The sequence below is a fragment of the Cetorhinus maximus genome, chromosome 8 (assembly GCF_964194155.1).
Source record: "Cetorhinus maximus chromosome 8, sCetMax3.hap1.1, whole genome shotgun sequence".
NCBI lineage: Eukaryota > Metazoa > Chordata > Chondrichthyes > Lamniformes > Cetorhinidae > Cetorhinus > Cetorhinus maximus.
The window spans coordinates 74,041,651-74,057,185 of NC_135886.1; the positions used below are offsets into that span (position 1 = coordinate 74,041,651).

Genomic DNA, 15,535 nt, shown 5'->3' on the forward strand with positions numbered 1-15,535 from the left:
TTTTGAACAAGAATGTAATATTTATAATTCTCCAGTCCTATGGCACCACCCCTGTATCAAAGGAGGATTGGAAAACTATGGCCAGTGTTGCCACAATTTACTCCTTTACTTCAGTCAGTCTCCTTAGATGCATTCTATCTGGTCCTGCTGACTTATCAATTTCAAGTATATCCAGTCTTTCTCATACCTCCTTGTTATCAATTTTAAGCCCATCCAATGTCTCAAATATCTCTTTTTAACTATGACTTTGGCAATAGCTAGTGGCATAACTAGAACAGAATGATGCCGCTGCATTCTTGTTATCTATTGAACTCTTTACAAAAACCATTACATAACAGCATTATAATACAAAAATGTTAAAATCATTTTGTGAAATTGAACTCAACCCACAATTGCTCACAAATTTTCAAATAACCTCATCAAAATTAATAATACTATCTTAATTAAAATGAAAAAGCAAAAATTAATTTTTTAATTAATTGACTTCATAAACTGAAATAAAGTTATGTTGACTTTCACAGAATAAATACTAAAGGACATATTCTGCTTGTCCTTTATAGTCTATCAAATCCGTTTCTTCTTAACCATTTATTATGAAATACTAAGTGCCACACCATTAATTGAACTTATAAATTCCAGCTTCAACAGTGCACTTGTCTCTCCAAACATATCGCATAGGAAATTCTTCAGGATGAGCTTTATCAACCTGATTACAGCACAGAAAGGCAATTAAAAGCAATCCACAGATGGCAAAAATCAACTTGCGACACCTAGAAGAACGTAGATAGAATGTTTACAAGTGGTAAGGTACCAATAACAAATTGCAAGTTAACTTTATTCAATTGAACCAATGATGCCCATGTTTTTAAAAGTATCTGAATACAATTAACTTATAAAATGCCAGGGTGTCTATGCTTATAAGACTGTTTAGTGGGCAGCCCATGTGCATCCATTTTGACAGTGTATGCTACCTACAAAAAAAAACAGGGCAATTTAATTTTGCACCCCTCAATTTAGGGACATTTTCATGACTGCCTGGGCAATTATGTCTTTCATTTAGACAGCTCATCTGAAGTATTTTTCAAGTCGGTTCACTGTGTGGAGAAGTCAGGTGTTATATTTGCTCCAAAGGAATCAACATCTCCCCTATTTTACATTTTGCATTTCAAGCAGCTTGTCTACCTTGTTGGACCTTTTTCACTTCAGTGAGGAAGCTGAGGCAGTACTCATCATCTGGCAGCTCAAAGAGGTAGTTTGTTTGGTCCCCTTGTATACGGATCCTACATAAGCCTAAAAAAAAAATCAACCAAGCAATCAATCACAGGAGCTGTTTAATAAAGAATGCAGTTTGGGATGCCAAGGAGACCACCAGAGTTCAACAGTAACAAAATCATGCTTTGGCCATGGTGGCAGTAAAACAGGGAGAGAGGCTTTGGACTGAGCAGGGCAGCAAGGTGTGGTGTAGTTGGTTGCCCTAATCCTGTTTGGTGCAGTCCAAAACAAATAGTTAGGAAGAGAACAGCAGCAATGCTAAAAGAAAGTGTTTACATTTATTTAACACCTCCCATATCCTCAGGACATCTTAAAGTGCTTGATGTCAAATGAATTATTTTTGAAGTGAAAACACATTTATGTAGACACTGCGTCATCCATGTTGCACATAGCAATGAGACAAAAGATCAGTAAATCTTTACTTTGGTGAAGTTAACGAAGGACATTAGTGAGAGGCAACACCCTCTTCAATTTATGCTTTCATTATGCTTGAATTAGCAGACCAGACAGAGGAGTTCTTGGTTTAAATGTCTCAGCTGAAGGACAGTACTTCTAACAACGCAGCACTGGACTGTCAGCCTTAGATTACATGCTCAAGTCCTGGTAATCTTCAGAGTCAAGCATGCTATTAAGTGAACCATGTTAACACTGGTAATGCGTCATACACCTTAAAAATTCCCAAGTGGCTTTCCATCAATTGATCTCAACCCAGGGAGACAGGCAAAACATTTTAAGAGTGAAAAAATGGGTATAACTGTATCAGTTAAATTAGGAGCATGCTGATTTACTAATGGAGAGAATTCACCTGTGGTTGAACACTGCCAGTCATTAACAGCACCCAGGGGGATAAATGTGATTGGGTACCACTCAGCATTTGTTAAGAGTGGAGTGCAGTCCAAGGTGTGTTTTCCCCCTTAAAAGCTTAAGCTGTAAATAAGTTGAACAAATCTGCAGGGACCAGGCTCGGAAGATAATATTATTTAAAATAGCTGCTGCCATTTCAGAGGGCAGTTAAGAGTCAACCACATTGCTATGGGTCTGGAGTCACATGTAGGCCAAACCAGGTAACGAGGCAGATTTCCTTCCCTACATGACACTAGTGAACCAGGTAGGTTTTTACAATAATCAGTGATAGCTGTCATGGTCATCATCACTGAGATTATATTTATATTTCAAGATTTATTATTCAAATTACACCAGCTGCCAGGGTGAGATTTGGTCCCCAGAGCATAAGACTCAGTCTCTGGATTACCCAGTCCAGTGACATTACCACTACGCCACCGTCTCCCCTGCACCCAGGCAAGCATTTAGTATTTATATACACTGAGATTTGCAGAGCCGTCTTTGGCATATAATAGATCACTCTTGCACTAATTTGCATACTTAAATCAATAGCCATGTTTTATACCTCAAAGTCCAAATTCAGGAGAGAAAGTTCCATGTGATGGATTAAACTAAAATAAATGGGATGCTGAGAGCTCAGTGAACTAAACCAAGAGTGGAAGCAAAAGGCCTGAGCTACTATGCAAGCCATGGGCCTTAATACATAATAGGAACAAGGAGTCAGATGTGGTGGAGGGGTGGGGGGAAACTATCCTGATAACAGCTAGACTGAAAAAACTACTACATTTCCCAGAATAAATTAAGACTTATCAAACTGATATAGTGCTTGTGGGGTCAATAATTCTATTTTGAGCATATTTGTTAAAAAAATGAATAGCCTCTGCAAGCAAAAAAAGCCTCCCTGTTCTGCCTTTACATTTAAGTTTTATAAAAAATATTAAAAAGTACTCACGTGTAAAAGGGTCATCTATTAAAAGAGCATCTTCGGCCTCTGAAAGTAAGCAAGGTATTCTTAGGTTATGGTAAAGTATCTGACAGTTTGTTGCACAAGAGATACAGCTGAAAATTCCTTCATCATTAGAATGTATAGCGCTAAATGTTAAAGAATGTGTGTAAGGAGAGATTTCCAGAGAGTGGGACCAATGCAGCTCAAGGCTTTGTGACCAATGACAGGGTGGAGTGAGGGGTGCTGCATTAAAGATCAGCGTTGTAGGATTGAAGAATGTGAGGGGATGAAAGACTGAAGGAGGTTGCAAGGATAAGATGGGAGGGGGGGGTGGCAATGGAGAGATTTGAAAACAAGGCCTGATTTTAAAATCAATGTTGAAGAAGGACAAGGAGTCAACATAATAAGTCAACAAGGATGGAGGTGATCAGGATAAGGGCAGTCAAATTTTCAAAAAGTTGGAGCTAATTATGGACCGTGATGGATGCAGGAGGTGTGGCTAGTTAACAAGGAGGACATAACAGAGACTGAGGCTAAATTAACTAAAGTGTGGATAAGGGGTTCAATAGCAACAAAGGTGAGGCAGCAGCAATGCATGCAGGTCAAAGTCAGTGGCCCTGGAATTGGAAAGCATTGGATTTGAAACTCAACTCTGAGTTGAACAGGATGCCATGGTTTTACATTGCTTAAATAGGTGGCTTTGGTGTGAGAATAAAGCCAAAGATAAAAGAACAACTTTTCCACTGGGTACTGAAACTTTGTGTTGGGCTTGTTGATTTTCAGTTGAAGCAAACTTTGGCTTACCCTTGTCAGACAGGCAGTCACTGGGTTATGAAAAGTGCTGTAAAAAGGCAAAGTGCAATGTGATCAGCATACATAAAGAAGTTGAAGCTGTGCATCCAGATGGTGTTGAGAAAGAACATTGTGAAGATCAGGAAAAAGAGGGGACAACAATTGATTTTTGGGGGGCTTCTGGAGAGGATATTGAGAGTTTGGAAAAGAAGCAATTTCTGAAAATATACTGGCAGTGTTTGAACATGTAGAAACGAAAACATATGGGTGTAAATGGAGGTAAAAGGTAAAAACTGGGTGGTTGACTATATCAAACACTGAAAATGTCATGAAGGGGGAAAAAAGGATGATTCAACATGGTCCCATCACAAAGAATGTTATTCTTGACTTTGGTTAGGCGACCAAGGCAGACTGAAAGGATTTGAGCAGAGTGCTTTTGGAGAGCTGAGAGTTGGCAGCATGTTCAAAAGGGCGGTTAGATTTAGGGCAATAATTGGAGAGAACATGTAGCTTGAACATATAAGCTTTTGAAGAGAAAGCAATGATGGTAGCTTTGGAATTGAGAGGGATGATAACTGAGCAAATATGTGGTGACAAATGACTAGACTAGACATGTGCCAGATGTGACTAAGTTTGCCTGCCTTGGAGTAAGGAAGCAGTGACAAAAACTATCCTGGGGTTAGTAACAGTAATGTAGAGAAGGTGAACAATCCGAAACAAGGTCTTTCGTGGAAGAATCAAAAGAGCAGCTGAGGAAATCAACAGTAATGGTATAATGATGGTTGGTGGGGCAAAGGTGAGGGAGCTGGGTGTTTCACAGCAGGAGATAATGCCTGCTATATCACTAATGGAAGCTACTCAATGTTTTGGGGCGTATTGCTTATTCCTGAAATTGTTCGTCACCCTGAAATCCATATAAACAAGAGACTTTGATTCATGGGTTATGGGCACAGTGGGAGAGAGAGAGAGGTGGTTGGGGAGATTTTTCCCCCCAGTAGATGAGGAGAGCGGTGGGGTTGATAAAGTTGGAGGAATGTGAGTGGTAAGGGTTTTGAGAAAGTGTTCATTGATAGCCTAAACAAATAGCTTTGTTATATTTTCAAGATAATTTCTGCTTCCAATCAACCTGCCTACCCATTCTCCCACTGTGCCCATAACCCATGAATCAAAGTCTCTTGTTTATATGGATTTCAGGGTGACGAACAATTTCAGGAATAAGCAATACGCCCCAAAACATTGAGTAGCTTCCATTAGTGATATAGCAGGCATTATCTCCTGTTGTGTACACTGAATTCTCATTTATGTCACTGAAGCAAAGATGGTCTTTACTTCTACAAGCTTTGGTTCATAGAGAGGGGGCAGTGGTCCATTACAAAGACAGACGTGGATCCAGGGGAACAAGACAAATAGAAGAAGGAAAGGATCATTGCCAAACATCCTCTTTACTGGTCACAGCTCTAGTTTTTATTTTTCTCCCAAGTGCTATGATTAGCCAAGATGATGAAAAAATTGCTTCAACTATGCAAAATTCTGCAGTATACAGGCAGGCAATCTTTATTCAGGCTTCTGCCAGAACCACTGTAACTGGATGCTGATGTGTGACTAAGATCGAGAGTTTAAACTTCACATTTTCCTTGCCTTTTGCTTTTGAAGTGAAGCATTGGCTTATGCTCAGCACCTGTTCAACTATATAGAGCCAAGGCCATGCAAAAAAACCCACATCTTATTTCTCCATATCATATTGCAGCACATTGCATCACAGCACTAATGTCAAGTCATTATTTAATTTACTCAAATTTAATCAAATTGTTTAAACCAGAAAACAATGGTATTATTATTAGGTAACATTAATTCTACTCTGCTTTCTATAATTATAAAGTTATTAAGAATACATTTCCACTGTATCTTCCTTTTATTTGGGTGTTATTGCAGATTAAAAAATTGTCAGAGCTACTGCTCCCTGTACCTTGTATAATGTGAAACTGGTTATTAATGGGGATCACTGTCTGACCAGCGATGGTTCCAACATTAGCTTCTGAAGTTGCAGATATGGATAATCTAGAAGAAGAAACAGAACTACCTTTATTAAGTTAACTGTATACCAATTGCAACATGTTAATAAAAGCTTCCAAGGTCCCAACAGCATAAAACAGGATGCTGATGCAAGAACAGTAAATGCTAGAAATACTCAACAGGTCTAGCATCATCTGTGGAGAGTGAAACAGAGTTGACACTTCCAGCCTGTGACGTATCCTTCACAAACCTGAAACTTTGACTCTGGTCGGAATTTAACGCACCCCCCAAAGATGGGTTGGGAGATGGGGTGCATAAAATAGGACAGTAGGCTGGGGGGTGGTGTACATAATGGGGTAGGAAGGTGCAGGATGGAGACCCTGTTGCCTTCCTGACTCCCGCCAATTAAGTCTGGACAGGGAAGTGTCGTAGATGGCCTTCCAGCCCGGAGGCTAACTGAGGCCCTTATTTAAGGCCTCAGCCCAGCGCAGCTGGTATTCAACTAGCAGCAGCGGGGCCACACACATGCTGGCAGATAAACCCTGGCAAGCATGCCTTTGGCTTGGTGGTTGGGGGGAGGGAAAAGGGGAATCCCTCCTACTTGGGTAGCCTGTGCCGAATGGAGAGACTATTGGTGGCAAGGTCTGCCTACACGGGAAGACCCCTGTCTGCCTTTTAAACTCTCCTCCTTGCCAGGACCTCCTTGACTGGCCCCGGTGATCCTGCCTCACCTACCTTTCCTCCAGGACTCCAAAGATGACCCTCCTCCTAGCTGCCAGTGCTGGTGAGCTGTTGGCCTCTGATTGGTCAGCAGCTCTCAGAGGCAGGGCATCCAACCCAAAGTGCCAAAGACCCTGTCACCAATCAGGTTAGTGCCTGATTGGCATTATATTGGACATCCAGAATAGCTGCGGCAAGGTTGCTGCTGACTTTCTGGTCAGTGAATTGGCCCAGCTACAAGACTATTTAATTCCACCCTCTGTTCCCTCTGCAGGGATGCTGCCAAAGCTGATGAGCATTTCCAGAATCTTCTATTTTTATTTCAGATTTCCAGCATCCCCAGTTTTTCCTTCTGTAGGAAATTGATCAAATGGCATACATGGCAATTATGGCACAGAAACAAGCCATTCGGCCCAAACAGGTATCTTGCATTGTACCCCAAAACATGTTCCAAAATGTTTATTATCTCATCTGCACAACAAAAATGTTTATTTAGAAACCCATTAATCACATCTCTTTCTTTTGCAAGTTCTACACTGTAGCAAAAAATGAAAGAAATTTCAGAAGTCAGACCATAAAGTGTAGAAAAAGATATGGCCTAGGTGGTAGCTGAGAGGGTATGAAGTTATTTTCATCATGATATCAAAGGGGTCACACAGAAGCATTCTGACATGGTTTATTAGTTACAAAAAAAAGTTTGCCAACTTTTTTGTGGCAATGGTATCCTTTTAAGATCACCTGCCATTGACTAGAGCAAGTTTCCTCAGTCTTCTGGCAGACTGCTTGGTTGAGATTTCTTTTATGGTAAGATATTCTACCTTAGAAACAATGGATTAGATTGATGAGCACTCCCAACGACATCAAAAGGTGTACTGCTATAGTCATGGAATGCTCCAGGCCCCCACTGTCTCACTCACTGCTGATAACATCACTCAGGAACAAGCAGCTGCTGTGGAACAATTTATTTTTTAAAAATCTGTTTTATTTGCAGCCACATATTGTAGGTGCATAACTCACAATGATTCCAGTGATCATACCCAATGTATGAGGCACTGCCAGCGAATCATTTGTGGGTCCAACAGTGATGTTTACATCACAGGCCAGAAGTTTAAATTCTTTCATTGCAACCTCTTCACTTTAGGTAAATAAATAGAACACTGTCTTAATAAGAGTTTTGTGAATGCTAAGTTTCAGCTAGCTAATGGCTAACGTTCGGTTTATCAGCGAGAAATGCGGCACACATCCTGGGCGGAGACTGGATCAGCTGGAAATTAGCCAGAGTGAAGAATCACTTGCTGAGTTGAGGGTGTGAGGGCAAGATGGAATTTGAGCTAAGATTTTGGTTTTACAGTAGAAAAATTAATAAACATCCACACAGGTTTCAGATTTGTTGCTTTACTTGGACAGGCTTTTACTAGTTGATTGCAGTATTTAAAATTTCTGAACCAGCAAAATAGTTTTGCAATTTAAATAGCTTTGCAAACATTAGCAGCTTCACTAACACTCTACAAATAGCAGTAATAAAACCATCTTGAGCTTTCTTGATGGGAATGAGTTATGAAGTCAATGCACAAACTATGCTACTGTTTACAACTAATGAACAACAGTCTTAAATAAAAACGTGCAACCTTTGTGTAATTTAACTTCCACCCAAGCAATTGTTATTGTACAAATAGCAACATCTTTGCACAGTAGATTCAAGTTCAACACCAGAGCCTCATTAAGCAATCACCCATCCCACCGTTACTGTAGGATCTTGCAGTGGACAGCTTGCCTGTTACCAACATTATATTTCAAAGCACATGCATTCGCATACCAAATAACTGCTTCCAAAGCAGATCCAATTTTCACAACTTAAGGATGGTGCCCAATCTCAAGGAGGACAGAGAAAACATTTTAAGGACATCCTGCAAGTCTCATTTAAAGGGGACAAATAGACATGGACGTGTGGGAGGAACTTGCCACAAGCTGTGCCATGCGGCGGCGCCTCATCTGACAAGCTGCAACATAGTTGGAAACTGACAGCATAAACTGTGCTGTGGAGAAGTGATGTAAGTGGAAGAACTCCCCCACCCCTGCCTCCACCCCCACCTGCCCCCCTGACCGCGCCACCCCCGACTGCTGAGTCACACGAGGACACAAAAATCATGAAGCCTGGCAAGTGTCAGCTTCGTTTTGAGGGATTGAGGATAACTTTGTAGAGCATTTTGAAATGCTCATAATGAATGTGATAAGGAGCTAATGAAATGTAAATGTTTGTTTTACAACAAATAAATTGTTAACAAGCATTTCTTGACTCTACTCATTACATGTAACATCTCAAGTTATTTTGTTCCCAGGCTTTGAACAATATGCCATTAGATGACCCATACTTTTGCCAGCTACTAGTAGTTTATTATTAATTTAACTAATTTATTATTAGCACTTTAATTGCATGATGCCCAGCCACTGTTTGCTCTTCAATTCCTTTTAATAAAACTTAATTCCCTATATTGTAATCGCAAAACAAATTGGCATAATTGTATCAGTCATATGATATTACCTTGAGCTCCAAATTCAATTTCGATTTGTTTACACACATGACTAACTTTACAACCAACAGCTTAAAAAAATAAAATTGGTCATAGGCACCATTAAGTAATTCAAATGAACTTTAGTAAAAGCTGGGCCAGCCACTTGACCAGGGAGGTGGTTTGGAAGCATATATTAATTCAAATGGTGTATAAGCCTTGTTCAATCCTGGAGGCATTAGTTATCTTCAAACTCAGTACTAACAATGGATCTTCAACTTCCTCCAGAAAGGCTTAATGTTTCATCCAAAAGAAAACACCTCCAATAATGTAGCTCATTATTACACTGAAGTGTCAGTCTGGATTATAAATTCAAGTCTCAAATTTGTGGCTTGAACCATGGTCTAAATGTTACCTCTGATTCCAGAATGGCACCTATTATTTATAGATAATTGGAAAAAACATACACCAGTTTGGAAAGCAGTGTAGTAGAGTTGCTTGGAGCACCACTGCAGAGGCTGCGGCACAACTGGTGGAAAGGTGTAACCAGATTTACAGTTATTACAGACTTCATTATTCTCCTCAGGTTATCAAAAAGCATCACTATCTATTTAACATAAAAGTATCTCTTACAGCTGGGTTGCTTTACTTCTTCCTAGGCTATTCAATATCAGAATCTCTGACTTACCTTAATGCTGTTAATTGCAGTTCTGATGTGCTGGCCAAATGTAAACCCACAACCAGTCTCTGAGTTAGAGCTGTTTATCAAATTGACTATGAATCACAGACCTGCTCCTACTTTAGACCTGACTCATGTCTTCCCCAAATTCCTGGGGCAAAGGAAATACCGCTGTCTGCATTTGACATATATCAAGCTGACCAAATTGAATACAACACTGAAATAGATCATAAAGTATGAGAGAAATAAATGGCTTTGAAGTAACATTTACATAACAGCCCCATACTTTATAATCTCTACAGCCAAAGAAATCAAACAAAAAGAAATTGTGATGATTGCCAAGCGAGATTTTAAAATAAATAGACTTTTTACTAATTTCATGTTTGTCACGTAGGACATATGGCCACTTCAGGTCAAATCTCAGTTTGCACAGGTTGGAATCTGCTACCTATCGGAAGTGGGATTACTTTAATTACGTATTAAGTACAACATTCTGACTTCCTGGAATTCTGAATATTGGCTATCCCAAAGATGCTCCTCGCAAAATACAAGATTAAAGCTCAAAGGAACCAATGGGAGGGCACCGAAAGTTTTCAAGAGGTTCATAGAATGTAAATTGCAGTAAATTCAATGCATGTCACATGACAAAGCACATTTTATAAAGCATGCAGTTTACAAGGGTGCATTGTACAAATGTAACACTCAACTTTTAAACGGATTGCATTTCAAAGCTATCCTTCCAGTTATTAATTTGAAAGTATAAACTTAAAAACCACAACACCATTTTGATGTTGCCTCATTTGGCCTCAAGCACAACCCTTAGATAACCATCTAATTTCCAATGTTATATAACAATAAACATATTCGAACTATTAAGAATTAATAGTTCTCACCATTTCAATCTGCATCGACACAATATAAAGGCCTGCAATTGATCTGCACTAAATGTGTTACATCCGAAAGTATCACATTTCCAGGGTCAACTGTCTACGGCATGAAAATTAATGATTGGTGACTTTTAAGTGAGGTCTGCTTTTAGCAAAATGTTCAGTTGGTTAAATGTTAATAAATCTGATGAGATTTGATTCAGCTAGTAATTGCTAATGAGAATGATTAAGTAGAAATAAGCAAACGGTTACATTTTCCAATATTAACATTAAGGAGCAAATATGACAAAACCAAATAAATCCCGGTTTTCCTCATCAAATTTTCTTCACTAAGTTGAGAATATAGAACTAAAAACATCTGTGACTACACAAAAAATTGCTTAATAAAAACACTAAACCTTACCCATGGAATTGGTTGATTAATGTTAGGAATGTTTGCAAGAAGTTTCCCTCAGAAAGGCAGACTTATCGGTGAGGAGCCCGATTTGGAAATTTCACCTGGGGATGGGCTGGAGTGAAATATAACAAGGGGATTGTTTGTACCCTCCTACTCTGGAACTACAGTGCCCCAAGCACAGCGGGAGACCCATATCACTTGAGACCAGATTGAAGGGACCAGAAAGTTCAAGATCCTGTGGAGAAAGACAGAAAGAAGGGGGAAAAGATAGGAGAGGGGAGAAAAAAGAAAGAAACATGAGTTGTCGTATTCATGCTGCTCCTATGCAACTACAATACCCAAGCATAACCTGATGCAGGTAGAAAATTTACAAAATATCAGGTGTTACAGGGTGGGAAAAAATTATTTTTTAAGAATGTTTATATTAGAATTAAGTGACAATTCAGCAGAACAATGTTATTTGAGGTAAGTTTTTTTGTGCTTTGGGTCCAAAGGGGACTTAGGGCACCACCTTGACATGAACCTAGGGTGTCGCAACTATATTTAGATGCTAATCTTTGAGATATGGGAATACTTTCACCTGGCAGTGCTATAACAATTTCTTCAGGAATAATTTATTACAGGGAAGGAGAGAAAATTTCTTATAGTATATAAACTTAGGAGAGAAGGAAGATTTTATGTAGAGAGGAATAAACAAAATTACTTGCAAATACCACAAACCCACTCTCATAGAGCAAAGCTTAAAATATTCTAGAATGCAAATAACTCAAACATTTTATGGAGGGAAGAAAAACAACTTATATCTTGAGAAACAAGATATTTCACTATCTTTTGATTTCAGTGATAAACAGAATTGAAGTCCCATTTCAGGGCTTCAGCATGTAAGTGGGATGAAGAATGTTAGTATCAACTTGGAGTGGGGCAGGAGGCAAGCATCATAAATAACGGGGAGAACAAGGATGTCAGCACTAACAATCTTTTGGATGAGATTAAACTGAAGTCACATTTGCCCTCCCAGGTGGACCTACAAGATCCTGCAGTACTAAAAGCAGCAGGGGAGTTCTGCAAGTGACATGACCAACATTTATCCATCAACCAACACAAGTAAAACAAATTATTTCCCTTTATTATAGCAATTCAAAAGTAATTGTCTGTGAAGTGCTTAAAGTCATTAAGCTTGTGAAAGGTGCTGCAATTTCATTCTTTCATTAATCCAGGCTGCCATTCAAATGCAGTGCCAAAGGAATGCAGTATTAACGAAAACATGAAATGGTGACGTGAAATGGTGGCCCAAACTGCCTGTTCATTGACGTAGAAGATTCGATGGCCCTATTTGATCAACAGCAGGGGATTCCAAGGTTTCATGAAGAGATAAGAACAAGATGCAAGTGATAATAGTAAATTCAATGCAGCGGTTTATTCATATTGATTCACAAAAGATGTGGATATTTTACACAGCATGTAGTACAAGAGGGCACATTTGTATCGCAAAATCCAGCTTCTAAGTATTTTATACATTTAATGTTTAACTTTTAAACGTTATTATACTTCAAGTTATTACCTTGAAGCAATATACTTAAAACCACAACATAAAATACTTTTAACTCCAACTACACACCCTTTTGATAGGCTGTATAAAATTAGAAAACATGACTAACAGAAATACTTAAAAAAATGATAAATCTATATTCGTAAATTTTCTGCAACCTTTTTTGTTGAGCCCCATCAAAGGTGTGCATACCATGAGTCCTCTCCCTCTAAGATACAGCCTTTTTACATAGTTAATACAGAAGTAACTGATAACCCAAATACTGCAACAGTTTTGTCACATTAGTTGTTTTAATTTTGCCAAATTGCACTTTTGGAGCTTACTACCAAGTCCAATCATTAGCATTCACTGGTCAGGAAATTTCTCCAATCTGCGCCTGCTTCCTGAGCAACTAAAAGCTTGGTCCAAAAGGTGGACTTTTAAGAAGGGAACTGCAGAGCTTTGGTTCTAGTCAACTGAAGACATGGCGGTCAATGATGAGTCGAAAGGAGTGGGTGGGCACAGATGACAAATTCACCCTGGAACCTTACAAATAACTCCCAAAAACTCAATGACCGGGGTGAAAAGTTCAAGAAAGGTCACTGTATTTTGATTGGAGGAACAGTGAGTGCAGGAGACAAAATCTGTGAGGAGCTTATCCTCCAATCACAGATTCTGTCTCGCCAACGTTGCTGCTCGAGCTCCTCCAATCACAGGTCCACTCTCTCCCGCTTTTATTTTCTGATCTTGTCCTTTTATCTTGCTGGGGTGTCTGGTTTTTTTGAGCAGCAGCATAGCCTGGATGTTGTGCATGACCTCACCCTGGGCTATCCAAACTGTTTGTTGAGATCCTCGCAGATGGCGAGCTGGAGATAGCCGGGGATGACGCTGGGTCGCACTGCTGGCCAGCTCCAAGAACTTGATGGCAGTCAGGTGCCGACCTGACTCTGGCCTTGACACAGTGACCCTTGTGTACTGCACAAAAGCCAGCGGATACAGCCGACAGAAACTGGAGAATGGCTCTGTGGAGCAGGTCTTGGCTTTGGCCTGAGCAGGTACCAGTCGCTGGGACTGCTGTCTGTCAGGGAGGAGCTGCCATGGACTCCACACTCTCTCCAGCCTGTGCTTATTCCCCTGCCAGTGGAGGTTTGCGAGGCTCGGATCCTGGGGGATCCACTTACAACTTCGTCTGGGCCTAGCTTCAGCTGGGGTGGATCTGCACCTTGGGAGCAGCCAGCACTGGTGGGCAGCAGCCCAGATTGTGTCTCTCTCTCCTATTCCAGTGGGATGGGTGGAGAGGCGCATTATCTTTTGGTTCTGTTTTATTAAATGCTGTTCAGTAACTTGGTACTTTGAACTGATATTTCTAACAAGGTGTCATAAACCAGAATTGTGTTGCAAGCATGTTATTTATCCTGTACAGTGAGGAAACACTCATCTAAGCGGTCAGCGAAGCTCAACTGACATACAAATGAAATTCTTGACTGGATTACAAAATTGAATCTCATTCCTTATGTTAAACTTTTATAACAATATAATTATATCCATGCTCCATCTCTATAGTTCTGCGATTTCTGTTTCATTATCTGATCTTAGTTTATTGTTGTAAATTAGGAATTGTATTTAGAATTCAAATTTGAGAGAAAATACCAAGGAATTAAAGGAAGAATAGTGTCCTGAACTCAAAATGTGAAAATCAAAAAGCAACCCCCCGAAATTCAAAGTAACCTTCAAGAAAGTCATAAGAGCGCTCAAAAAAAAAATTTGACTCCTGGAGTGGAGGATATGCAAGAAGCCAGATTTGGAGCAACTGAAAGTTTTGAAGGTGGGAAGATTGTAGGGCTGGATGTGATTACAGAGATGGGGTGAACCAGGAGAGGGGTAAATTCAAAACTAATCTACAGAAGCAACATTTCAGCAAGCAGGTAGGAAATTGATGGAACAGATTCACTACAAAATGGTAAAAGCAGTTAGTATTGATTCACCTAAATGCTAACGAGCTGGATTTCTTTCAGGAAAACATTTTGGAATACAGTACATGGTTGTCATGCTCACGTAGTTATGCCCATGATTTTTTTGAAAAATGGACACTGCTTTTAAAAAGCAGAATGGAAAATGGGCTATTTACATTGAAACATTATAAGTCAAGGGGATCAGGTGACCTCCCTCCTTGCCTGCAAATATACATGAAACTCCCCAAGGATGGAAGTGGCTTATTTGTTTGGACAGGACAACGAACTGTAAATGACCTTTTTGGGTCATTTCATTGAAGAGACATTAAAATGGTACAGATCTCTCCTAATATTGCCTAAATGTTGACAGAAACTGATGTACCATAGCCACCCAGACATAGGCTGGGATTTTCTGGCCCAGTCATGGCAGGACCTGCCGCGGGAGTTTCGGTGACCCAGCCAAAAGTCCGCTGACTTTTGGCGGGGCTGGACGATCCTGGCGGTGGATGGGGCTGGAAATCCCACCCTTATTGCCTGCAGGTTGAAATTTCACAAAATAGGTGTGAAGAAAAACCATCCATTCACAAGGAGATGCAAATGGCAGAGATTCAAACCCCTTTGTGTGTCAATGCTAATGTCATCAGGGACCATTTGAGTGGACAATGGGAACACTGATACCATGGTCACCTGACAGAAACCAGCTTACGAAAGGAAACATTTATTAACACACATCTTAAACAGCAGCCTCGTGTCAGTCAATTTGGGAGACAAAGAGACCACAGAGGGAGGAGATCCTGCCCAGCAAAAGAAAGGGCCCTGCCTAGAATTCCCTAATAGGCAGAGAAGCGAGGGGAGGGGGTAGGGGGAAAGAGAGAGATGGTGGCACAGTGGTAAAATCACTGGACTCGTAATCCAGAGCCCAGGCTAATGCTCTGGGCACATGGGTTCTAATCCCACCATGGCAGCTGGTGAAATTTAAATTCAATTAAGTAATGG

At 40.1% G+C, this 15,535-nt stretch overlaps 1 protein-coding gene across 3 annotated transcripts in view; it reads right to left on the reverse strand.

The window, feature by feature from the left end:
• Positions 1-15,535, reverse strand: part of ocrl (OCRL inositol polyphosphate-5-phosphatase) — a 117,257-nt gene that overhangs the window by 75,431 nt on the left and 26,291 nt on the right. For 2 of the 3 annotated variants that reach the window (XM_078547055.1, XM_078547056.1), the window contains 4 exons: positions 11,066-11,294; positions 5,820-5,911; positions 3,068-3,106; positions 1,183-1,290 (listed from right to left, as the gene is read on the reverse strand). Coding sequence is in view for 1 of the 3 variants with exons in the window: in XM_078547054.1 (XP_078403180.1) it covers positions 1,183-1,290; positions 3,068-3,106; positions 5,820-5,911 (239 nt within the window). In the remaining 2 variants the exon portion in view is untranslated. The remainder of the gene's footprint in view (positions 1-1,182; positions 1,291-3,067; positions 3,107-5,819; positions 5,912-11,065; positions 11,295-15,535) is intronic. The other variant, XM_078547054.1, reaches the window with a different exon arrangement.